The sequence below is a fragment of the Aythya marila genome (genome assembly GCF_965140915.1).
Source record: "Aythya marila genome assembly, chromosome: 9".
Classification (NCBI taxonomy): domain Eukaryota; kingdom Metazoa; phylum Chordata; class Aves; order Anseriformes; family Anatidae; genus Aythya; species Aythya marila.
In genome coordinates, this window is record NC_139050.1 from 13,927,528 (window position 1) to 13,951,386 (window position 23,859).

A 23,859-nucleotide genomic window follows, 5' to 3' on the forward strand; every position below is an offset into this window, starting at 1 on the left:
CTCACGGACGCCCCTGTGGGTGTGCAGCTGCCTTACTGCCCTCTGCTCGTGTCTGAAGCCAAATTCCTCTGCGGGCAGCCTGTCCAGCACTGCTGCTCCGGGAGGGTATGGCCCTGTGGGGCTTACCAGTTAGTGTTGTGTGAGGCGGGAGCGTTTTGTGGGGTGACCCTGTGTGTGTCTCAGGTGTCTGCAGACTTCCACCGAACCGTGGCTCAGCTCTGGGAGTAGTTCTTGCACCAGAGCTGGGCTGTTTTGGGTGGGATCAAGCAGCGTTGTCTGGAGAGTTCAGGTGACATCTCACCAGGGTCTGCTACAGCAGGAGCTCCTTCCCTTTCCTGGAAGGCGTGATGCCTCCTGGAGATGTTTGGTTTGGTTTGTTGGCCTGGGGCTGGCAGCAGACTTCATATCTCTGCAGTTACCTGATTTTTAGGCAGACAGTTGGTAATACACAGGCTTCTGTACTAGTTCTTAGTCTTGCCTGTGATATTGTGACATTTCTGATGTGCTTAACAGGTGACAGTGCCTCTTTTTTCTTGCTGGAGCCTCTCCCATTCCTCATTGTTAGCAGAAGACATCAGCATAACCTGGACTTTTCGTGCTGCTAAAGTTTTGAGGAAGGTTCACCTTCAGCCTGTTCATCTGGTTGCGTCAGCAGTCACCAGTCTCTGTCCTGAGACCTCTCCTCCTGGCTTCTATTGGCATCCCCAGCACACTCTCCTCGTTCTTACCCTGTTCTCCTGGAGCAGGCCCAGAGCTGAGGCTTGACAAAGTGCTCGGGAGGCCGCTGGAGCTGCTGAGTAGGTTTGATGAACCCTGAACTTTACTTTTTCTTCATGGGGAGGGTTCAGGCTGTGTTTTTGGAGCTGTCCTTGCCCCCCCTCCCAGCAGAGCTGGGATCAGGCACAACCTCTGCTAGAGCAGAGCCCAGGCACCACAAAATCTGGATCCTGATCCTTGGGGAAGGCAGCGGGCCAGCTCTCATCTCCCCCACAGCATGTGTGCGGGCTCAGGTACTTCAAAGCCTTCTGGAGAATGCGGCAGCCGGCTGCAGCTTCGCAGGCAGCGTGCAGGTGGTGAGCAGCAGTGCTTCGGGGTGGGCAGACCCAAGCTGCGGGACAGTCATCACAGTGGTGTCACCAGCCCTGCGTGTCTGAGCCCGTGGACACCTCCCAGAAGTGCAACTGGGCTGGGAGCGCAGCGTGCGGGCGGCAGATGGAGCTGGTGCTCCGCGCTGCGCCGCCTGCATGGGGCTGCGGGACGTGGATGCAGCAGGGAGCAGCCTGCCCCGGCTTTTTGGCAGGGCCTGGCTATCTATTTGAGATAGCATGGCTTTAGAGACTGCTGGCTCAAGTGCTGCCTTTTAGGAAGCCTGAGGGTGATTTCTACAAGTTGGTGCTCCTCACCTGGGCAGGTCAGCCCTACTCTTACATCTCAGTCCCCTTCTGTGAGATGTAGTTACCCACCTACTCTAGGGAGGTGCTTTGGGAACCGCACCGGGGTCGCGGGTGAAGGCTGAGCTCTCCTTGTCCTCTGCAGGGCTGGTGCTGTCACGAGCTGGGCTGCTGTGCCCCTGCACCTACAGGATCTGTGCAGAGGCACCTGGCACGAGACGGAGGGACAGTCAGAGAGAAAGTGTGGTGGCCTTTTAGTGAGCCAATTGAAAGGGTCTTTTCTCAGCGTGAGATGTGTTTGTGAAGCAAGTTGCACAGGAAACCCGTGGAACTTACTTTTTTTAATGTCCTCAGCAAACTTGGTCAGATTTAGCCACAGGGATTTACTGAAAGCTGCTACGCAAATAAATAACCAAGTACAAAATTAGCAGCAGATAAACAAGCTGTGCTACAGTCAGTGCTGGGGAGAGGAGAAGCCTCCGCAGTACTGGTGAGGACAGCAGTCCTGTGGTTGCAGGAGGATTTGTCGTGTCAGGAGCTTGCGTTGCAGAAGTGCTTACCCAAAGGATGGGCAGCAGAAACACATTTTCCTCTGTTTACTTTGGAAGGCGAGGGAGGACAGATGATACTGTGTCTGGAGTTTCAGCAGTGTTTTTCCCCTGATTTTTGTCCACCGGTGCTTGGCACCCCTCTGCTCGTTCCAGAACTGACTGGAGTTGGTTTGAATTCTCTTTTTTTTTTTTTCCCCTGCTCTGCTGTTCATCATCTCCAGACCTGGGAGGTGATTTAAGCCTGGGCACTTCTCAGAGGGAGACCTGCTCCCACCGGTGCCGTGGCAGGGCAGGGATCTCCCAGGGGGAGGCTCCCTGGGTCGGTGCTCTGGGCTGGGGCTTGGCTCTGTGTGCCTGGGCAGCAGCATTCAGCTGTGTTTCAGCACCCAGCAGCAGTGCTGCAAATCTCCTTGCTGCAATTGTGTGATCCTGTGCTAATGGTGAGGGCAGAGCTGGCCGTGCACAGCCCCTGGGGCACAGCATCCTCCTGTGCTTCGGGGAGCTGGGCTGAGATGCTGCTGGTAACCGAGTTTCTCCTTCTCCAGCGTCTCGGGGAAGCTCTGCGCACGCCGTGTTGTCCAAACAGGAGCGTGGCCAGCGATGAGCTCTCGCAGCACACTTCCCTGGTACGTGCTGTCCTGTGCTCTTCCTGCCTTCCTCCCGAGGCCGCGTGGCGTGAGGCCAGCTGCAGGACACGCAGCTCGCAGCGTGGTCGCGCTGCTGTGAAGTCGCAGGGCCGAGCCTCCAGCTCTCAGACCGTGCCCTTGGCCTGGAGCGGGTGTGTGGGCGCTTCCCCAGGAGGAAATCAAAACGCTGCTGCTTCAACTCTGCCCCAGCAACGCGCCACTGGGGGCTTGGTGCTGTGCCCGGTGGCTTCAGGGCTTCTGCCAGCACCCAGGCTGGACGTGGACGCACCTCGCTGTGCTCAGCGCCGCTGGGCCCACCGACAGCTCCCCAGCTCCTGCAAGCTCTGCTCTGACACGAGAGCTGTGATCTGGGGAACAATTTCAGCAAGAAGGTGTGGGAGGAAAAAGCTGCAGGCTGCTTTTTGTCACTGCCTCCATGTCTGTGCCTGCTTCCTTGGGTGTCAGAGCATCCCCTTGCGCATCCTGCAGAGAGCCCGGCTGCAGCACCAGCTCAGGCTCTAGTGAGCTCTTCTGAGGCACTTGACTTGGGTTTATTTTTTAAAAAAAAAAGCTAATGGTCTAACCTACAAGTTTAAGTGTATAGTGCAGTTTTCCTAGCTTTTAAGCAGATAAAATTCTAGTAGGGAAAGGGAGTGAGAGCACAGAGTAGTTTAGTTTGGAAGGGCCCGGTGGGGATCCCGGGGCTGAATGCTCTGCCGAAGGCAGGGCCAGCTGCGGGCGCTATCTCAGCATCCTCAAACCAGGCTTCCCTTCCCAAAACTGAAGTGCTGCTGCTAAGTTGTGTCCTGGCCAGCACTCAGTTCCTGCTTTCTGTTGCCTGAAGAAGGCAGCATGACTTCGAGTCTCGAGCTCGGAGTTGCTGAACTCCCTAATCTGCACCAGGGCCGTGTCCCCCGCGCCTGGTAATTACACCAAAAATCCCTCTGGTTCTCTGGCGTGAGTCAGTGACCCGTGCCCTCGTGTGCGTGTAACGAGCAGCAGCCTGCGCGTTCCTGCTCATCAGACTCAGCGTGCAGTTAGGTGTACGCCTGCACAATTCCAGCAGCTGACAGTTTGTTCGCAGTTGCTCCTGGTTTTGGAGCAGATGGGGCTTCATCGCTTAGCTCTCGGGTCGCTCCTGAGCACAGGTGCAGTGTGTGGGCTGTGAGTGTTGATTTGGTCATCGGTAACCAGCGTGGAAGGGCTTTGCTTCATTTTAAAAGTTTGTTTCTCTGTGTTCTGTCAAGGATAAGCACACGAGAGGGGCTGTGTGGGGTGGTGTGAGTGGTCTGTCTTCCCCTGGGGCCCATTTCTGCCCCGTGGCAGTGCGTGGGCAGCACCGGGAAGCTCCAGCACAAGCAGGCTCACCTCCAGCTAAGGAAGATGCTCGGCTCTCTGGTAACTGCTGATGTCTGGATTTTCGTCAGCTTGCTGTGGCCTGCTCGCCCTTTCCTCCCCCAGCCCCGGTGGGGGCACGCTGCGGAGCTTGCTTCAGCGCTGGGCTGAGGCTCAGGAAATCCGGGCTCAGCTCCTGGCCCCGGCCCAGCCTGCCTTTGTGGCAGGGAGCAAGGCTTGGTCTTCAGGGTAAATGACGTGGCCTGGCTCGCCTCAGAGCTGCGGGATGCCAGAGCCTGGAGTGAGCTGACACCTCCTGTGATCGCCTCCGTATGGGAGCCCAGAACCGTGGTCACATTTAGGCAGCGTCAACAGCTGGGACCAGAGGCTGTGGGAGAACATCCCCTGGACAGACTTGGTTGTGTGCATGGATTTGAGTCCCTCGGTGCCTGCCTCCCATTTCCAGAATGGCCATAAAAATCCTTCCCTCTGGTCCCCACACATGTAGCTGCCTCTTGGGGCGGGGAGGCAAGCAGGGTCCAGCACGGGCAGACCCCGTTGTGCAGCCAGGATGCCAGCAGCAATACTTGGGGCTCACAGCCTCGCAGGCCCGTGCTGGTGCAGGCTGAACAAAGGCTGCCAACGAGGGGAGAGAGCTGCTGGACGTCGTGGCTGAGCGGGTGTCTCTGGTGTCTCTCCTAGGTAATAACCCACGATGTGAACGAGCTGACCGAAAAGCTGTTTCCGATAGTCGAAGCCATGCAGAAGCACTTCAGTGCTGGAACAGGGACCTACTACAGCGACTCCATCTTCTTCTTGTCAGTCGCGATGCATCGGATCATGCCCCCAGGTAAGCCTCCGCTGAGCTGCAGCCACGGGCTTGCTTTTTCTTCAGCCTGTAGGGAGCGGTCGGTGCTACGAGAAACGCAACGCGAGCTCACGGACCCAGGCACCATGAGGAGAGGCCGCTGCTGCACAGCGGGATGGTGCTGCCCTCGCTCCCCGAGATGTGAGAGGAGGCAAAACTGGAGCTGGTCTGGCCGTATGCAGCAGTGTATTTATCATGGGTGGTTTTCCAACCTCCCTTCCCCTTGGTGTGTCAGCAGAGAGGTGCCACGTGTTGGCAGCGCAGTGACTGCCCTAGCAGGTGTCAGCAGCGCTGTGACCGCGTACACCTTCCTCTCCTGGGGCTTTGCTGAGCTTTGCTTTGCGTAGCAGCCACCGATCACTTAACTTTATTGTCTTCGCTCTGCTGTTAGTGAGGGACCAACAATAAATCTGCAAGGAAACAAGGCAGCTGGCAAAGGGAGCTCGGCTCGGTCCATGCCATGCTTTCCTTCCCCGCCTGTGTGCGGGTATTTCTGCTGGGACCTACGTGCTCTGTAGCCTCAGATCACTCAGTGTCCCTCTCATTTTGTAGGTCAGGCTTGTTTTTCTTACGCTGAGGTCGGGGCTGGGAGAAAGGTCAGAGGCTTTCCCGTAAGACTGATGGCCCGGGATCACGTTGCTGTTGGTGTGTAGTCCCTTACAAGCAAAGCACCGAACGCCGTGTGTCAGCCCAGCACAGGCTGAGCCCGGGCTCCCCGGGGACACAGTGGCATCGGGGGCAGGGGCCCCCTCTGTCCCCCACACAGCAGGAGGTGCAGCACATACAGCCCCCTCTGCCCGTCAGAGCAGGGCTCATCCTTGTGCCTGGGCCTGTCTGCATTCGCTGAGGGTCCTCTGGGCCGCCTCGGGGCAGGGTCTTCTCCGAGAGAGGGCGATTTGGGAAGGCCTCTGCAAGAGAGTTAAAAACAGTGGGGCCTGCTCGGGGCCCTGGTATGTCCTGGAGCCACTGTGGTTTCACAAACCCTGTTTGCTTGCCAGACAAGAAGGAAGTGGAGCAGACGCTGCTTTCCTTCCTGTGTTCCCAGGCCATCCTTTTGGGGAGGGTCACAGCGCCAAGCCCGCACTCGAGAGGCACTGGCAGAGGTTTGGGGCGGCCCCGCTGCGAAGCCTGCAGCCCTCCGGCCTTGTGCTGGGCTGGGGGAGAGGGGCAGGCGGGGGGCACGGGCTGCCGGGCTCCTGGGCTCTGAGCTGCTTCCCTGCTGCTCCCTGCTATTAAAGCAGCTGCTGTGGCTGCTCCAAGAAGCAGACCGATGCCCTTCTCCCCTGGAGACCCAGAAAGCCTTTTGAGCATCCATGTCCCACGTCTTTAGGATCTAGAAGCCGCTTCTCAAACGCCTGGTGAGCGCTTGCTGAAGGCAGCAGATCACTCCTGGCTGCCTTACCAAGTCCCTGGCCGACCTGGCCCTGCAGAGCCGGGACGCCCACCACTACTTCCCTCGCACGGAGGGCAGCTCCGGCCCCTTGCCTCGTGCTCTGCGGCAGGGCTGCCGGCTGTCCTGTGCCCTCGGCCCTCTCCGTGTTGGCTGCATTACCCTGCAGGCTCCTGAAGCCAGGCGTGCGGTGTCAGCCCGCTCCTGCTGCCGTGTGCTGGTGACAGAGCTCTTCCCTTGGCGTGCTCAGCTGGCTCCCACGGCTTCCTCCGCGGCCGGAGCGGCAGCGCGTGCTGGCGGCTGCCCAGGCATAACATCGCCTGCAATCCTGCTGCCACAAAGCTCAGGCACGGCCTTGCTCTTGCCGGGCTGCGAGCTCAGTGCTGGCTCAGTGGCCACGTGTCAGGCAGGCACCGCGTTCCTGCAGCCCTGCAGCCTGCCCAGTGGTTGCCTCCTCAGTGCTCTCCGGGAAAAGAGAGGTGCCTTGCTTTCCCTGAGAGGCTTGCCTGTCTGCTGCATGGGAAAGTCCTGCAGAGGGGGTGAGGTGAACATCAGAAAATCATTATTGACCTTAATAAGCACACTTTTGTTGGATAGACACAGGGGCAGAAGAGGCGTGCGTCCTACCGGAGCCTGCAGAGGCAGCGGGGCCATCGCTCAGAGCCCGGTGAGCTGCAGGGACAGGAGCGATGGAGGAGCCTGGGGCTGGGGACCACGGCCAGAGCTGGTGTGCTGCCAGGAGGAGGAGAAGGACTGAGATGGGAGATGTGCCGGGGAGCAGAGCCCTGGGGGCTGTGCCAGCAGGCCCGTTAGGCAGGGAGGACCCTTTCCTGCTGTGCTCCTGCCCGGCTTGGGGGAGCTGATCTGATCCATGCGTGTAAGCATCCAACGGGGGCAGCAGGGAGGCCAAAGGCAATCTTTTCAATGTGGTGCCCTGTGACAAGATGGGGCAGCGGGGACAAACTGAAACGTGGGAGATTCCACTTAAATCTAAGAAAAAAACAATTTTCCAATAGTGACACGCTGCAACAGGCCCAGGGAGCTGCCGAGGCTCCATTCTCGGAGGGCCTGTAGCCAAAGAGGGCAATGTCTGAGCAGCAGCTCTGGGTGTCCCTGCTGTGGGCAGGGGTAAGCTGCAGCGATCCCCTCCAGCCTCAGCAGTTCTGTTACTCGGGGGCTTTAAGTGAACGTGCTGCACTTAGCTCTTCGTTGGACTTCGCTAGTTTTTTGTCTGGCGATGTCTGCATTGTGAGTGCTTTGAAGTATGTTGAATACAAATGACGGTATTAATGCTAATTTTCTTGTGCTGATACCTCTACTGTAGCTTTGCTGTGTGCTAAAGATATCCGTATTGTACAGCCTTCCAGCAAGAAGCTGATCACACCTTCTGAAATGTCTTCTCAGTTCATCAACCTGTGAGTAGTGTTGTCTCTTGAAAAGCTTGCTCGCTCTCTGGCAGTCTGATGAGGGCTTGCAATGGTCTGTTTGGTGCGCAGGATGTTTAAGGAGGCATTTTACAGTTTCACGAGTTTAGGTTTTGTTTCAGAAGCTGCTAGTAAAGCTGATTTATATTTCCCTTGCAAGGGAGGTCAGATGTACTGTGCCGGGTGCCTGCAGCGCCTGGTGATTTATGGGTCTGGCAAGGCTCGCGGGCCCCTTCCCTGCCTTCCAGCTGCACATCGAGGACCTGACAAGGAGCAGCAGGCTCGTACGTTGCGGGCTGGCAAGAACCAGGCTGCTGCGGCGAGGACATGACATGCTCTTTGACCAAGGACAGCTGCTTTGCTGCTTTGTGATACTGGTTCTGCTCCAGCTGCATTTGGTGCTTGCTTCTTGGTCCCCGCTGTAGCTCAGCCGCCTCGGCTGTGAGCTGTGTGAAGGTCAGGGTTTCTGCTGGGGGACTTGTGCTTTTACCCACCTGCTTGTTAAGTACAAAAAGAGCTTTTTGTGTGGGGAGAGGCAGGGCTACACACTCTGCTGCCCTCCTGAAATTTTGTGAGTGGTGTAGGAACGGTGCTGTGCTCCTGTCCGCTCCCTTGGCCCTGCCTCTGTTTCTCTGAGAAGCCGCTCTCCATGGCCTGGAAGAAGCTGTTGCTTTACTAAGGGTGGAGAAGAAATGTCTGAAGCTTCATTTTCATGCTGCATTAGCATTTTTCCTGGTGCCTTTCTGTGCCATTTCACCTGCCAGGAACACTGCGTCTTTGCAGGCGTGTCTGTCTCCATAGCTTTAGCACCATTTTTTTGTGGGAGCTGGATTTAATTGCAAGCTTAAACATGCTCCAGCAGAAACGAAGGCCATGATTTGAATATTAAATTCTCTCTTATGTTTGTTTCCATTTGTATCAGTCTGTCTCTAGTCTTTTTCAGTGCTAGCACCCCTTGTGTTAAAGTTCCCTAGCTTTAGGATCCCCTCTTTATCATTTTCGAAGTGCCCTGGCGTTCCTGTATGACCACGAGTTAGTGATCTGTTTGAAGCCTTAGGGCTGTGGTGATGCACTGACTTGCAGATTGATGGCTCTCAAAAACTGAGCAGCAGTTTTTTTAAAGGTTTTAGTGGAACATCTGCATGACTGCGTGCGTATTGCACAGAGAATAAATGTTTTTTTGCCACTCAGCTGTTGGGTTTTTCACCGCCGCGTGGGATCCTTGCCCGCAGAACTTTGTATCTAAAACCTACAGCTGCCAAGCTATAATACAACAGCTTCTCAGCTGCTGTAAATCATGTAACTCTCTTGCCTTAAATGTCTGACAGCAGTGGAGTTAACCTGATTTAAGCCAGCTGGGGAGCTGGTATGCGGCGTGCAGCAGTGCAGACGGCCTAACTCCCGGCTGGGCCTCAGCCGCCTCAATCCTGGCTCAGGGCGGCGCGGCCGGGCCCGGGGAGCTGGGGGAGGCTTGGTGCCTTCCAGTGGTTTTGCAAGGGAGAAATGATGGGAAAGTCACACGGAGAGGATGAGCAGGGTTCAGGGGTTCAGGCTTAGGAGGGGTTGCCAAGATGAGGACGATGCCGGAATGAAATGATCCTGGGATCCGTGGGGATCCAGGCCTGGGAGGAGTGCTGCATCTGGGTGAGGAAGAGAAAGGGCAGCGGCTGGGGCCTCTTACTGTACTTTCAGTACACATCCTGCTGGTTGGCTTTAATCCCCCTCATCACTTGTCATTTCAGTGTTGTAGCACAGGACCCAGCAAGCGTTTGCAATCCCCAGCAGGGACACGTGAAGCAGTAACGCCCGGGAGGCACGGCCGCAGCGTGCAGGTGGTAGCCAGGTCGTGGCCTCAGAGCTCACCAGGCAGCCTGCCCAGGCCTAAATTTGGGGGCAGAGGAAGGCTAGGGCCCTGGGGAGCTGGGGCAGGGCCCCTGGGGAGCTGAGGGCTTCTCAGAAGGTGCTCCCCGGGCAGGGGGCTTGGGCTGAGGGCAGGCAGGGGCAGGGACCCCCAGGCTTTGGGTAGGGGCTCAGGGTAGGGCGAGGGCTGAGGGCACCAGGGGCTGCAGTCAGACAGGGGCTGACGAACGGAGGTCTGGGCTGTCAGAAAGATTGTTCTGGGAAAACTTACTGCTCTTGCGAGTCCTGGTCTAATTATGGAGAAATCTTTTGACAGCCCACAACTTCCTTTGGCAGCGCCTTCGTTAGGAGCTCTGGCCATTGTCTCTGCATTAACCCCAAGCGTGGCCCTGGTGAGCCTCAGGCCAAGCTCCCCCGTCCCTGGCCCTTGTAAGGAAGTTTTCAGCAACAATTAGTTTAGCAACCCGCAGTTTAGCAGCCCTTTGTAGCTCAGCTCAAGCGGAAGATGTAGGCTTGGTGTCCCTCCTAATCCTAACCCCAGGGCTTGGCCTTGGTGAGCCCCAGAGCAGACCCCAGCCCCTGGCGCCAGGGTGGAAGCTCTGGGGGCGAGCTGATGGAGCAGCCTGCAGCTTCCCTGCTCAGCCCCCTTGTGACTTTTGGCCTGGCTGTGTGTGAAACAGAGCTGCTTTGCCTTCCATTTCTCTGTCCCACTGCAGCCCCACCGCAGTTTTATGTGTCGGGTGAGATCAGCCCGTGTGTAAGTGCCGTGTGGCTGGGGGGGAACGTCTGGGGAGAGCAGTGAGAGCCCAGGCAGCACGTACGCGTTGTGATTTTTGTGGGCACAGCCTGCTGCTTCTCCCTGGTGTTGAATTCCCTCTGCCTGCTCAGCTCTTTCATGGTGTAACCCACGAGCCTTCCTCCCTGCTGCCCCCAGTGAGAAGCTTTCCTTCGTGAATGACCATGATCTGCTGCCTGGGACTGCTGTCTCGTGGCCTGGCTATAGCAATTTGCTGTGGTGTTTTTTTTTAGGCACAGGTACCTGGCAGCGTGCCTCCTTGACAAGATGCAGCATTTCTCTGTGGAACAACTGGCATTAGCACCGCAGTCAGTGTGTCCCTGTACAGGTTTCCCGTGGGGTGTTGGTTCCATCCAGGGCTTTCTCCAGGGAGCTGCAAGCACTCCACAGCTTCGCTGGGATGCCCAAGTAACAAATGGGAACTGCGGGCAGCAGCTGCTCTGGGAGCCAGGAGGGTGATGCAGTGGTGGGAGCTGCTGGGCTTGTTTGCCTGCCCTGGTTTTGCTGAGTGCTGCAGGATGGCCATGTTGGGCAGGAGGGGAAGGAGCAGAGGGAGAGTACCTGGGGAACAGGACAGGATGGAAAAGCAAAGCCCAGGTAACTTTTGTCTACAGCTGGCAGAGATTCTCAGTGGAGCAGTTTCCTGGCTGTCTCTGCTGGCTGGACCAGAGGTGCTGAGCCTTGTTATCTGCAGGGCAATCTCTGAGACCTGGCTGGGAGGTAACGTGTGTCATGTGGAGTCAGGGTATGTAGCAGAGCTTGACTGACAATGGCATTTGACAGAGTGGAGGCAGCAGGGTTTGCTAGCTGTACGAACAGCTGGCGGCCTTCCTGAGGGGCTTAGCATCATCTCCGTGTAAGTGTCCTGCTCCTCACACCTGCAGGCTGAGGGGAGGCTCTCAGAGTTTCTTTCCCTCTGAGCAGCCCAGCGTGAAGGCAGCAGCTCTGACCAAGGATGAGAGGTGAGCACAGGGCGGAAAGGGCCCCCGGGCTTCCCAATTCCTGCAGTGCAGGAGCTTAGCCCTGGAGCATGGTCCAGGCACCCTGAAGCACTGACTCATTAATCCTGCTGCTGCTCTGGGTGGGCAGGGGCAGGGAGGTGGTTGTGCTGCTCTGAAGCTGATGGGATGCAGCTGAGCAGAACTGCAGCTGGGATTTCTGCAGGACGAGCAGTGCCACACAGGGTGGGTCCTCGTTTGCGCTAATGAGGCTCTGCGTCCTCACAGGGCAGGGGAGGGAGGAGTGCAGAGCAGGGTGGGATGTGAACGCGTTGTTTGATTCAGTTAACAGGATCTCTTACAGGCACATATATATATAATCAGGCTTGGAGATCTCCAGGAAAGCAGCTCAACAGGATAGTTCCTTCCTGCTTGTGCCCAGCCTCCTTACTGATTTGATGTCTGCTGCATCCTAGGGGTGACCTGTGTGAACATGGAAGGTCCCAAATGCAGACATCAGGTGTGGGAGCCATGGCAGGGGTGTCTCTGCCAGCCAGGGAGGGACAAGCACAGTTCAACTCGCTCTGCTTTCAATACTTTGAAAGCATGGGACCAAGAAGGGGACAAGAGTTAAACCCCTGTCTCATTTATTCCAGTGTTAGGAATCTGGGTATGAGGCTGGATGTGTTGGGAAACTCTTGAGAGAAAATACATGGTGAGAAATCCTTGACATAATTGAAGCTGGGGGGGTGATACACCTGACTAAATCATTAAAATCACTGGTTGCAGTGCTTACTTAAGAAACACGATGGATAAGAGAAGTAGGAGCTGGGCAGTGCTCCACAGGGAGGACACAACCAGGTGCTTGCTGGCTGCCAACTCGGGAGCTCAATTTCCAGGTGCCTTGGGTGAGCTTGTGCATCAAAGGCTCACAAGGAAACTAAGAGCAGTGGGAGAGGTGGGTGAGTTTTCATACGGCTAAATGATGGAGAACTGCTAGGGGAGAACAAAGCGGTCATTATGCACCTCCTAAACTTATGGCACACAACATAGTGTGTTGGAAAGAGCTGGGAAGGGCTCAGAGAAGAGCAGCGCCTTCTGCACAGGATGGCCCCGACGGGTGGGGACCCTCTGTCTGCAGACAAGCTGGCTGAGGGGGTCACGGCTGAGTCTGCAAAGCCACGAGCTGCAGGAGGCAGGCTCATGCAAGAGCCAGCGGGCATCACAGTTAGCAAGAGGCAGATGTAAAGCAGGCAGAACTGGGAGCAGAGGCGGTCATTCACCCTGCTGTCGCAATCTGTGGAGCTCCTTGCAGCAGAGCTAAAATTTATCCAGCCGTACGGAGGACTGGCGTGGAAGGAGACCACTGAAGGCTGTTGTACAGCAGATAACCATCACCTGCATACCTCGGGGGGACCTGAAGGCAGTTGCTGCAGGTGAGCAAGCAGCACGGTGTGGGGGGAAGTGGCCCCCAGCAGAGAGCAGCACCAGCAGATTTGCAGCGGGTGCCCAGACAGCGGTGAGAGTCAGAGGCCTGGGACACACTGGGATCAAACTGGAAGATCAGTGCTCTCCCTGGCCTCAAACCCTGGCTCTGGTGACTTCTCCAGCTCGTTATCTACGGTCGGACTGGTTATGAAGCGCAGACCAGATTGCAGCGATGTTTGTCCAAAAGCCTGTTAATGACAAAGCCACAAACCGCCTGGGAATCGGCGCAGCTTGGAACAGGCTCCAGCTGCTGGCTCCGGCTTGATTGAGGGGATGATCTCCCACGAAACTGCTATCGGCCCTGCGAGCGCTCTGGGAGTCCCAGCCTGGACACAGCAGCCTTTGTGAGCCCCAGCTTGTGCCGTTCCCACAGAGCCGAGCTGCAGGCAGGGCAAAGGGCAGGGTGGAGACACGCTGCACTGAGCTGTACTGCATTGTCTGGCCCAGCTTCTGCAGGGAAAGACATTTTGGTGCCTTCAAATGCGTTTTGGTGCCCAGAGGAACGACACAAAGCTGGCCTGGCCTGGCAAGGCTTCACCCAACCATCCTCTGATGTGGGGGCCGGGGGAAAGCACTAAGCAGAAGCATCAGGAAATAAATAGCCTGTTAGCTGGAACAGCATCTTCACAAGTCATTGTCTTCTGTTAATGCGAGCCTGTGAAAGCAGGCGTGCAGCATCCTGGAAATGTTATATATTGCCCTTGTAAAACAGAGCCGTACGTGCGTGTCTGGGGGTTTGCCTCTGCAGCTGCACTGCAGGGTTGCCCAGGCCTGTGTACACCTCTGTGTGCCCCTGGGATGCCAGGTGAGTCCCTGCAGATGATGGATCCTCGGTAAAGCACCTGCTGGCAGCGAGTTACGGTGCATTAATCCTGTCCTACATGCTGAACGGGCATCAGAGGTCTGTCCCGTGGGTCCTGGCAGAGGGGAGCACAACCTCCTCTTCCTTGCCAGCTGCACAGCAGTGCCGTGTACGCAGCCCAGCTACCTGCATCATTCGGTGAGTGCTCCGCGTTAATAAATGAGCGTTTCCAGAGCGCAGCAGTCCTGACCTTTTGCTGCTGGCTGAGCATTGCCATCTTCACTGAGCCGCACCGTGTCGGGGGCACGTGGTGATGCAGCAGGTTTGGAGAGTGCCTGCGTCCCAGATGCTGCAGGCCTGATCGTGCTCTCGGAGCGGAGATGTCGTGAAGAGGCACAGAAAATGTGGGGCTGTGGTGGAGCCATGGGAGACGGCTCCAGAGCCCCGTGCTCTCAAACCGCAGTTCCCAGGAGACGTTGCAGTAGCAGGAGGGTTTATTTTCTGGCAAAGCGTTCCCATTTATACAGGGATGGAGGGAGTGTTGATTGTTTCTGGTGTGCTCTCATGCCCTCCCTCCCTGCTTCACGTCTCGGCCGTGTGAGCAGAGCCAGATTCCTTCCCCAGCCTGCTCCTGAGCCGAACTCGCTGGTGGCGAGCTAGCACGGAGAAGAGACTGAAGTAAGGGTTTGACAAGCAATAGGACAGTGGTGCCAGCCATTGTTCCTCGTTGGGGTAATCCCGTTGTGCTTTGTGCCTTGTTTTCATGCTGCTCTGGGGGAGCAGGCAGCAGAAAACCTTGCAACCCACCCAGATAAGTGCCGGAGGCTGCAGCGTGGTAGGAAGGTCCCCACCTGGAGAAGTGAAATGCTCACCCAGCTGCCTGCAAGACATGTCCCTGTGGCCGGGAGCCCATCTGCTCCGAGTTTCACGGGGCATTTGGCACTGCTGGAGCTGCCCAGCTGTGATGGTGGTGTGGTGGTGGGAGAGGCGGCTCGGGGCCACCCCTGGGGAACTGCGGCACCGCGGCAGCCCTGTTCCCTGCAGCACCATCCCTGCTGGGTCCAGCGTGACCCGCAGCCCCCCGGGGGGCGTCGCTCCTCATTATTTCCATCGGCTGCCCCTCGCCTTAGCGTTGGCATCAGTTATTTGGGCTGTCCTAGATCTGTCAGCCCGGGGCAGGCACACGCTGTGATTCCGCCTCCCACAGAGCACCCAGGTCTCGCCCCTGCCTGTTGGGGCAGTGGGCTTGGTAGGCACCCGCCTGGCGGGGCTGGGCGATGGGAGCCTTCTCCTGGTTGTCCTGAGGGAGGGGAGACCCTTCTCCATCCCTAGCCAGCCCCCCTCTGCCAATATGTAGGGGGAGGCGTGGGAGCTGCTGGATTTCACCCCATGCTAAAACCCCGGCCCTGCTTCCAGCTCAGCCGTGGCGGTGGGAGCTGCTGGCCCCTCCAGCTCACTGGTGGCTGGGCCGTGGCTTGTTAGAGTTCAGCAAGAAGAACCACGGACAAAATCTGCCTACAGCTCTGCAGCTCCTTCCCCCACCGTCAAGATGAGAGATGATTTACCTTGCTGCATTTATTTTCTTGTATCTCTTTTCGGTTTCCTTTTCTGTCTCACCCGCTCATTACTTTACAGCTTTCCATCCACGCTGCTTTGTGTCTTATGGCAACCTGGAATTAAACCTTATTTTGTCTGATTATAAGGTTTCCTGCTGCTCCAACTCCGGCATCCAAAAAGTGTCTTCACACTCCTCCTCCGGTGACACCGTATATTAAATACACAGCGAGCGGTGCCTGAAGCCTCACCCTGAAAGCTGCCGAGTGCTCAGCGTTGTCTGCTGTGGGGTCGCTTAAGATCTGGGGGATGTGCGAGTTACCCTGGGCCAGGAGCCAGCCGGGGACACGGGAGCAAGGACAGAAACACTGCCCTGCACCAGGCAAGTGGTCCATGGTGCAGGTTATGGAGAAAGACAAGAAAGTGCTGGGAGGGGGCTTCCCCCTTGTCCCAAAACGTGCTGGCGCTGGGCTCTGTGGCGGGTGTCACGTCGGCACTGCCCCGGCCTCGCTGCCTTCCTGCGGCACGGGCAGCGGTGATTAGCGCCGGGAGCGGAGGGGAAAACGAGGCCTGGAGAGGGGAGCACGCAACAAAACAGGAAGCTGCTCAGAGCTCCGTGACAGCAAAGGGAAAGCTGCCGGGAGCAGCCAGGAGCGTGGGGGCGAGCAAAACAAAGGAAGCCTCTAACAAAGGGCAGGCAGAAGAGCGGAGCGTGGTGGTGGCAGCGGGCTGGCCGCGGCTGAGCCATCTCCGCCTGGCACCGCGGCCGCCCTCGTGCCCTGCCGCAGCTGCAGCGGGAGGCTCTTGGGGAAGCCGAGCCCATGCCCAGCCTTGGCAGCGGCTGTGGGAGCCGTGTTTTTCTTGGCCGCACACCTCGCAGCCAGCAGGCAGAGGATCCTGCTTTCACAGCCAGCACCAGCGGCTGTGCGGAGCTGCGCGGTGCAGGCGAGGTCAGAGCCACGCGTGTCTCCGGGCGCTTAGCTGCCTCGGGCGGCCGTCTGGGGGCTCACAGCTCCTCTTCCCGGGGGAGGTGAGGATCCCCTTCGTGATGTGGGCGCTGTGCTGGCTCCAGGAGCAGGCTGTGGGGGTGCAGGCAGCGGTGCTGGCTCGGTGTGTGAGGGTGGTGAGCCTGTCACCGTCAGGCCCCTGGCTGTGCCATCGCCGCACAGACACGCAGGTGGGGATCGTCCCGCTGGGAGCCTGACCAGTGAATCACTGAAGATCAGCATCCACCGTCTGGTGAAGCGGGGAGCTTGTCTGTGAGCAGGTGGGGTTATGAATAATAAAACTCAAGCCCAAACAAATTTCTCAGGCAAAACAGGCTCTGCGGGGATCCAGAGCTGTTCCAGCACACGGTGGTGATGGAGCACGGAGAGCGTTTGCCCCTGGGAGGAGCAGGACTGTGTCCGAGACGTGTCAGAGGGGTGTCTCTGTGTCAGCTCAGCAGCCCAGAGTGGTTAGGTCCTTACAAACAAGTTTGTTGAAACAGGTGGAGAGTGTTGTATAAGGTGGTGGGAGCAGAGCCAAACCCCGACTGGCTCCCACGAGAGGCAGACATCTACTTAAGGGCCATGTGTGAGATCCAGGCGCTGTGTGGCCATGGCAGGGCCATGGCTGTGCCCCTCCTGCCCTCCCTGTTTCCCCCAGCTCATCTCCGCAGGACAGAGGTGAGGGAGACCACAGCAGCAGCTATAACAGAGCGCTGCTGGGAGGCTCTCAGCTTGCAGGGCCTGGGTCAGGGCAGCTTTATGCCGAGCAGCAGCACCCCTGGAACTCCCTTGTCCTCTTGGAAAGGCCTGGCCAGCGCAGCAGCTCTGCTGCCAGACCTGCTACAGGCAGGGATTTTGCTCCGATGAGGGAGCTGAGCTTGTGCAGAGAGCCCATCCGTCAGCTGGAGAGCTGCTGCAGGACGCTTCAATCTTCTTGCGTCTTGTAGTCTAGCGCTATTCAAAGCACTGCTCAATTAACAGCAATTAAGCCCATGGCATCTACTGGACAGCTTCGGGGCTCTGCGTTGTGACAGCAGCTCTCCTTCCCGTCAGTTGTTACCTGCCACGAGTCGTTATTACTGTCACTCGCTTCCCCTCTGTGCAGAGCCACGAGGTGGAGGTGTGCCGCTGATCCAGGTCTGGCCGCTTTGCCTGCAGGAGGAGGGTTTGGAGCTGGGGGGCTGCTGGTGTTCCCAGAGCAGCCGAGGGAATCGGGCCCCTGGGCTTTTCTGCGTGGCACCTACCCCAGGCTCCTCTTCCTGCCTCTCCTCTTGGCGTCCTGACCTTCCATCCATCCCCTTTTCTGTAGTTTTAAATCCAGACAAAGCTTAGACTTAGGGCAGAACATTTCTAGCTAAGGGCAGGCTCGGGGCTGTGCAGCTCCAGGTGCCCACAGGCTGCTCTGAGCGGTGACTGCAGGGCAGGAGGGGCTGGGGCAGCACTGCAGGGCTGCCTGGCAGGGCTGGTAGCCCAGGAGGGTGTTTGCCCCCGGGTGCAGCGTGTGGCTGGGCTGACGGAGCCAGGGAGCATCCTCGGAGCTCCAGCTGGGTTGGCCAAAGCACCTCCTCCTCCTGCACACCCCTGCTCCAGGCACGTGCCCTCAGTTAGCGGGGTACGCTGCCTGTTCTCGCAGAGCACTTGGCTCTTAGGGGGTGCGTTGGGTCAGACTCACTCCAGAAGCTGCCTCCTGCCAGAGGTGCTCTGGGCACTGCTCCGGGCAGCTGAGCAAGATGCCATGCCCCTGGGCACGCACCCCGAGGGCCTGTCCTGCCTGCAGAGCTCTGCCGGGTGCTGGAGGAGGACTTGGGATACCAGGACACGAGGGAGTGACCTCCTGCATCCTGAGCAAGGCGCAGAAAGGGGGAGTGTCTGCACAAGAGGGTCCGTGCCAGCATCTCTCCCGAGTCCTGCTTTGGCACAAGGCTGATTCCCCCTCTCCTGACAGCCAGGAGGTGTGCTGGGTGCTGCTGCTGGCTTTCAATTCTGCATAGCAGAGAGCAGGAGCTCCCGGCAGGACCAGGCGTTCCTGAAGCCCATCGTCCACCTCTGCAGGGAGGATTTGAGCTGGAAGGTTCGAGTCAGCGTGGCAAAGTCAGTCTTTGAGCCCTGAGCGGTGCAGCATCAGTGCTGTGGTGAGGATGTGTCCCAGTCTGCAGGGCCACAGCTCGGGGGGAGGCTGAGCAAGCCTCGAGCAGCACCAAGCCCATGCTGCAGCCCTGCTGGGGTTGCTGTTACGAGGCTGCAGTAAAAAATTACAAGCTTTAAGTGGGGCCAGCCTGTGTCATAAAACTGTCACTGCTAATGGAGATCTCTGCTTTGAGTGGCTTAACTCCTCTTTATGTGCAGTGGCTGGGAGAGCCAGAGTAGAGTGGAGCAGAGGGTAAAATATATCACAGCAAAGTTAGCAAACGCACTTTCCGAGCAAAACGCTGTCAGGGTTTCTGCACGCTTCCAGCTGGGCCCCTCCAAGCAGTTTGTGCCAGAAAGAGAAGAAGAGCATGTGATCCGTCCACCCCCACGCAGCAGTCAGGGCAAAGTGCTCGGCGAGAGGACAAAACACGAGGATAAATCAGAAATATTAGTGCCTGGCCCCCTGCCAGCCGCGGACAGTGGTGGCAAAGGAATCGCCCCGGCCATGGGTCTGGCCCTGCCCGCTGCAGCTGGCAAGGCAGCGCTCAGCACCGGGACCTGTGCTTGGTTCTGTCCCACTGCTGTCGTTAATGCTTGCTTCAAAAAAATAAAAATAAAAAGAGGGAGAAGTACTTCGTGCTCTCTGGGTCTGGCTGGGTAGTGTTTCCCCGGGGGTGCTGGTGCCAGGGCGGGCAGGGCTGGGAAAATGGGGGAGAGGGGGAGTGGGAGCTGCCCCCCCAGCTCCGCTTCCATCCGCAGTTGTGATTAATTGCACTTAGTGCTCATCTGTAATTGCAGAGAACAATCAGATGACGTGCCTTGCGGTTGATTTAATTGAAACCTGATGAGCCAGCTGAAGGCTGCTGCGCCGGGCTGAGCTGTGCTGGAGCAGTCCCCGGCTGCTGCCCAGAGCAGGACAGGGACCCCAGCCCTCTCCCCAGCTCTGCAGCACCTCTAACACTTTGGGTTCCCCTCCCTGGTGCTGCCTGAGCTTGTTTTGGGGCTGTGCCTCCTCGCATTGCACTGGGAGATGACTTTCTCCTCTGGGATGTCTGCCTGCTGGCTGTCCTCGAGGGCAGCAGCGTCAGGGATCTGGGGTTTTGCGCTGCTCAGGAGGTTCAGGCTTAGCTGCGGAAGAGCTTTAATGGGACTTAGGTTTGGGTGTTTGGGACACACGTCTTGTTCCCCGATTCAGAAATTCTCTGCCCAGCCTATTCAGTTGCCTGAATTGTGCTAGCAATTTCCGAGGCCGTTAGGAAGGCTGAGGGAAATTGCTTTCAGGTCAAGACCCGCTTTAGCCTGTAGTGAATTACTCGGCCTGGCTTTTAAATCTTTGCAAACAGAGGATTAGGGTGGTGGTAAATACCAGGTGGGCAGGGGGACTGCCGTTCTGCAGGCAGCCTGCCCCTGCAGCAGGCAGAGAGTGATGAACGGTAAGAAAATAAATTGAGATACAGCTGGGATGGTAGCTCAGGTGCTGCGTCTGGGTGATTTATCTTCCTGCTCGGGTACTTCACTGACTAAGCAGTATATTTCTTGCCGACCATCACGGGGCTTTTTGCTTCTTAACTGAGGACGGTGCGTTAGATATAGCCAAGTGCTGAGAGCCCGGGATTAAGGCAGGATTTGCAAAAAGTTCGGAGCCGCTGCACAGCCCAGTGGCTGGTGGAAACAAACACCCAGCGATGGATGCACCTGGAAGGGAACGGTCAGGTTCCTGTGCTGGCAGATCGCTGTGTCTGCCTGCTTGTCGTCGTCTCTGGGCCTCCAGTCCCAGCAATTGCTCTGGAGGCTGAAAACCGAGTGATTTCCTCCTGCCTCCAGCAGCATGGTGACACCGAGCAGCCCAGCCCCGCACCAGGAGGCTCTCCAAGAGCACCAGCCTCCCGGGTCCTGGGCGATCAGCAATGCTGCAGCCCTGGTGGGGAGAGGGGTGGCAAGCACGGGGACATCCTCCTGTCTGGAAATAATGGCAGGGGGAAGGATGAGGGCCCTACTTGCTGATTCAATGAAATAGTGGCAATAAAAGGCCCATCTGGCCTGCAGAAAGGTGCTGTGGCACCTGCACGAGGTAAGCGGGGACTGACACAGGTTGATGTCTTTTTAATCCAGTTAGTGCTGAGCAGCCCGGCCAACGTGCTCTTGGCTTTCGTAGCACAGAAATAGCTGTGGCCTTACCTGACGCAGTGGCCGTGGGACAGCTCAATGTACTGTGCACACCTCACAGCCCCCAGGCAGGGCTGAGCTTGGCTGGCCAGAAGATGGCCACGGCTTTGCCCAGGGCTGGGGGAGCCCATCACTGGGGTCCCATTTCTCACAGCACACAGGTGATGGGAAAGCCCATGTCAGGCCCCGGGCAGCTCGTGAGCCTGTGCAGGTGTTGTGAGGTGCTGTGTGCCTTCCTGAATTACCGACGGTGTCGGCAGTGGGATTTGCTCTCGTACCTCCAGGCAGGGCTGGCTGCGTGGGCTGGAGGTGGGGAGCACTCGGTGAGGTTGTAGAGCTTCTCGAAGGAGCATGAGGTGAGTGCAGAGGCACCTCCAGAAAGGGAGGAAATACCCAAAACCCGCTGGGAGCCCACGTTGAAGCTGCTTCTTGCTTTTTTCAGCTGTGTGCAAAACCATTTTTCTGGAAGAAAGGAGAGGGTTGATAGAAACAGAACGTTACCAGAAGTGGTTTCATAACTCAGTCATACCTAAAATACAAACCGGTGAGTGCTGCCGTGATGGGTGAAGGTTGGCAGCTTTGGATGGAGGCGGCAGCCGAGCTGCTTTTGCCGTGAATCAGCTGAGTCTTGCCCCCTGGGCTGACCCCACCAGGCCCACGGTGGGTGTAACTGCTCGCCTCGCCTTGCCATTGGTAATCGCTGGTCAGGATTTTGTCTTGCCTTACTCATTTTTCCTCCTTGTGCTTCCAGAAATAACACAAATCATCCAGGTAGACTTGGACCTGAAGTACAAGGCCAACATCCGAGACCTGTTTGAGGAGTTCGACAGCTTCAAGGAAGGAGCCGTCATCGGGATCGCGAGGGAGATGCAGCCGGTGTACAGGTACGGCCGCGTGCCCAGGGCATGGCGTGGGGAGGAGGGGGTGGGCAGCGGGTGGCCTTCGTATTTTCTGTTCAGCTCAGATCAGCCATCGGAACAAAGTCTGGGGAGAAACAGCCTTCCTGCTGTAATCCCTGCAGGGGAATTTAATCTGAGACTTGTAGGCCAGTCTGAACACAGCGTACAGCACCGCTGTGGTTTCCTTGTTCTCACAGACAGTCACAAGGCTGTCAGAGCCAAGTTCCTGATAACGAGTGCCTAATCCATAAATAGATGCACAAAATACCTGTTGGAGGTGTGTTTGCCCAGCTGTTCCTGTTCAGGTGCTCTGACTGAAGTTTGGCATGTCAGCTTGCGTGCTGGGGTTCGGAGGTTTGGGCTGTGAATAATGCTGCTCTGCCCCAGCAGAGGTGACACCTCCTGTTCCAGGTGGACCTGGGATGAGTCTATTTTTGGCTACACTCGTGCATTGTGTTAGCCTGACGGGGGTGAGCGTGCAGCCAGGTGGCTGGCACTGCCTGGGGCCTGGCTCTGAGCAGTGTTTGCCTTTCGTCCTGCTCTCCAGCTTCCCTCTTTGCTCTCCACCCATGTTTTCCACAAAATACCCAAGCTAGCATCCAGGGAATCCCACTGGCATGCGGTATAAGCAGAGCAGTCCGCCTGCTCTACTATTACTTGCAGTGAGTGTGAGAAACCTTTTGGGAAGTGCCAAAGATGACCAGCACGTTGGAGAGACGGGCGTCCCGTCACATCGACCACAGGTGGGGCAGCTGCGGGTCCTTCGGTATCTGACCCCCTGCTTGTCTTGGCAGCCAAGTAACGAGTAGGTGCTGCTTCCAGCTGCAGTGCACCTTGTATTGAAGAGGTGTTCGCTCAGAGAAGCCTGAGGGGGACCTCTCTTGATGACCTGGGCTTGCAAGCATGCAGAGAGAATCACAGAACAGCTTGGGATGGAAGGGGCCTTAAAGATCATCTGGTCCCACTCCCCTGCTATGGGCAGGGATGCCTGTAGTCCCGTGGTGTGCTGTGCAGATGTTTTGGTCTCTCCCAGAGCTGATGGAGGCTTTGGGACTTTGTCTCTCCCAGAAAAGACCTTCAGGTCCTGCAAGCAGCAGCCAGGCCAGGCTCAGCTGTTGGCAGCGTTCCCGGTGTGGGAGCTGGGCGCTGCTGTCCCCTCCGTTGTGTGCAGCCCTGGAGCCGTGGATTCGTTCCAGCTGTGCTTGAGGGTTGACTTCGTGCTCCCTGTGCCGGCTGTGAAACGTGCACAGGGCAAAATCCCCGCTGGGCGATCCGGAGGGGGTTCTGTTCACACACACAGACATCGGGCAGCCTCAGCGGGAGGTGAAGGGCTCTGCTCTGACCGATGTCTGCACGGACCCGCAGGCTCCTGGCTGCTGGTGCTGTGCTGCAGGACCAGCCCTGGTGCTGCACCCAGGGGATCCCTGCTGGGGGGAGCCGGGTGCTGCGTGCCCCGTGGGCCGGTCACAGCTCTGCCAGGGCTCGCAGAGTGAGGGGCGAAGGCGCTGTGGCACGTGGGGTGTGAGGTGCAGGGGTAATGGGGTTAGCACTAATCACACGTCGCTGTGCCGTCCTGCTGGGGTCCGTAACTCAGCTCTGCCGTCAGCCGGAGCACACGTGTCTTGAGGAAAAGTCAGCCCCAGCTTTCTGCCCTAAAAGCTGCTGGCAGCACGCAGCCCCAGCCTGGGGCCTCTCCTCAACCCCATCTGCTGCCGCTCGCTTTGTTCCCTGGGTCACCACATGCAACGCAGTCGGGCTGAGCTAGAGGAGGGGTGGATTGGAGATGTTTTGAGGCATCGCAGGAGGTTCTAGCCCTGAGGGATGGTACGGCTGGAAATTGGTTGGTGTTTGAGCAGGTGCTGTGCTGAGTGGGATCAGATATCAGCTCGGGGTGGTACTTAAGTACACTGATTGAATTTAACATGTATCCTGCCAAGGATGAACCTCCGTTTTTGTTTTAATCCAGGGTGAATCAGATCATGAACTCAGGATGCCTTAATGACTTTTCAGCTGAGCCGAGTTTGAGTGTCTGAGATAGCCTGGCCAGATTTGCTAATCCTAATGGAAACGTTCTCAGGGAAAGATAAAAAAGCTTAAGAGCTCTCTGCCTTTTCTTTCCCTACTGGAAGCCCTAAGGAGATCAATAACTGAACCTGCAAAGACACGGCCAGCAACGCTCTTAGGCAAAGGCTGAGCTTGCAGCAAGTGTGCCTTAGCAGAGGGCAGGGTGTGCTGTGTGTGCCTGCTGCGGGACGGCCTCCTGCAGGAATCCAGAGGGTGGGACGAGGCTGGACACAGAGAGCAGTGCTCCAGGAGGGGACTGCTGGCCAAGCAGCCATGCAGGCACTTCTCCAGGAGCCAGGGGGCTGCCTGCAAGCTGCTGGAGGCCAGGAGCAGAGAGCATCACGGCGCTGACCTGCGGAGCAGGGGGTGAAGCTGGCGTCCTGTGCAGAAGCTCAGGCATCCTCGAGGAGCAGGGCCGTGACGGGCACGTGAGGGACACCAGGTTTTCGCTGTGCACAGGGATTGCTGACACAGCAGCGGGATTGCTGCTGGCTAATTATAACTCCTTGTTAGTGGAGGCAGCTCAGAAGGCGCAGTGGCACAGGGGGCACTGGCACGGCCCACGTGGAGGTGGCCAGGGCCAGTGCT

General features: G+C 57.6%; 1 protein-coding gene across 1 annotated transcript in view; it reads left to right on the top strand.

The window, feature by feature from the left end:
* The window catches only part of XXYLT1 (xyloside xylosyltransferase 1), a 38,161-nt gene that overhangs the window by 1,078 nt on the left and 13,224 nt on the right, over positions 1 to 23,859 (top strand). Inside the window, exons 2-3 of the mRNA XM_082767708.1 lie at positions 4,606 to 4,753; positions 21,060 to 21,192. Coding sequence (XP_082623834.1) covers positions 4,606 to 4,753; positions 21,060 to 21,192 — 281 coding nt within the window. The remainder of the gene's footprint in view (positions 1 to 4,605; positions 4,754 to 21,059; positions 21,193 to 23,859) is intronic.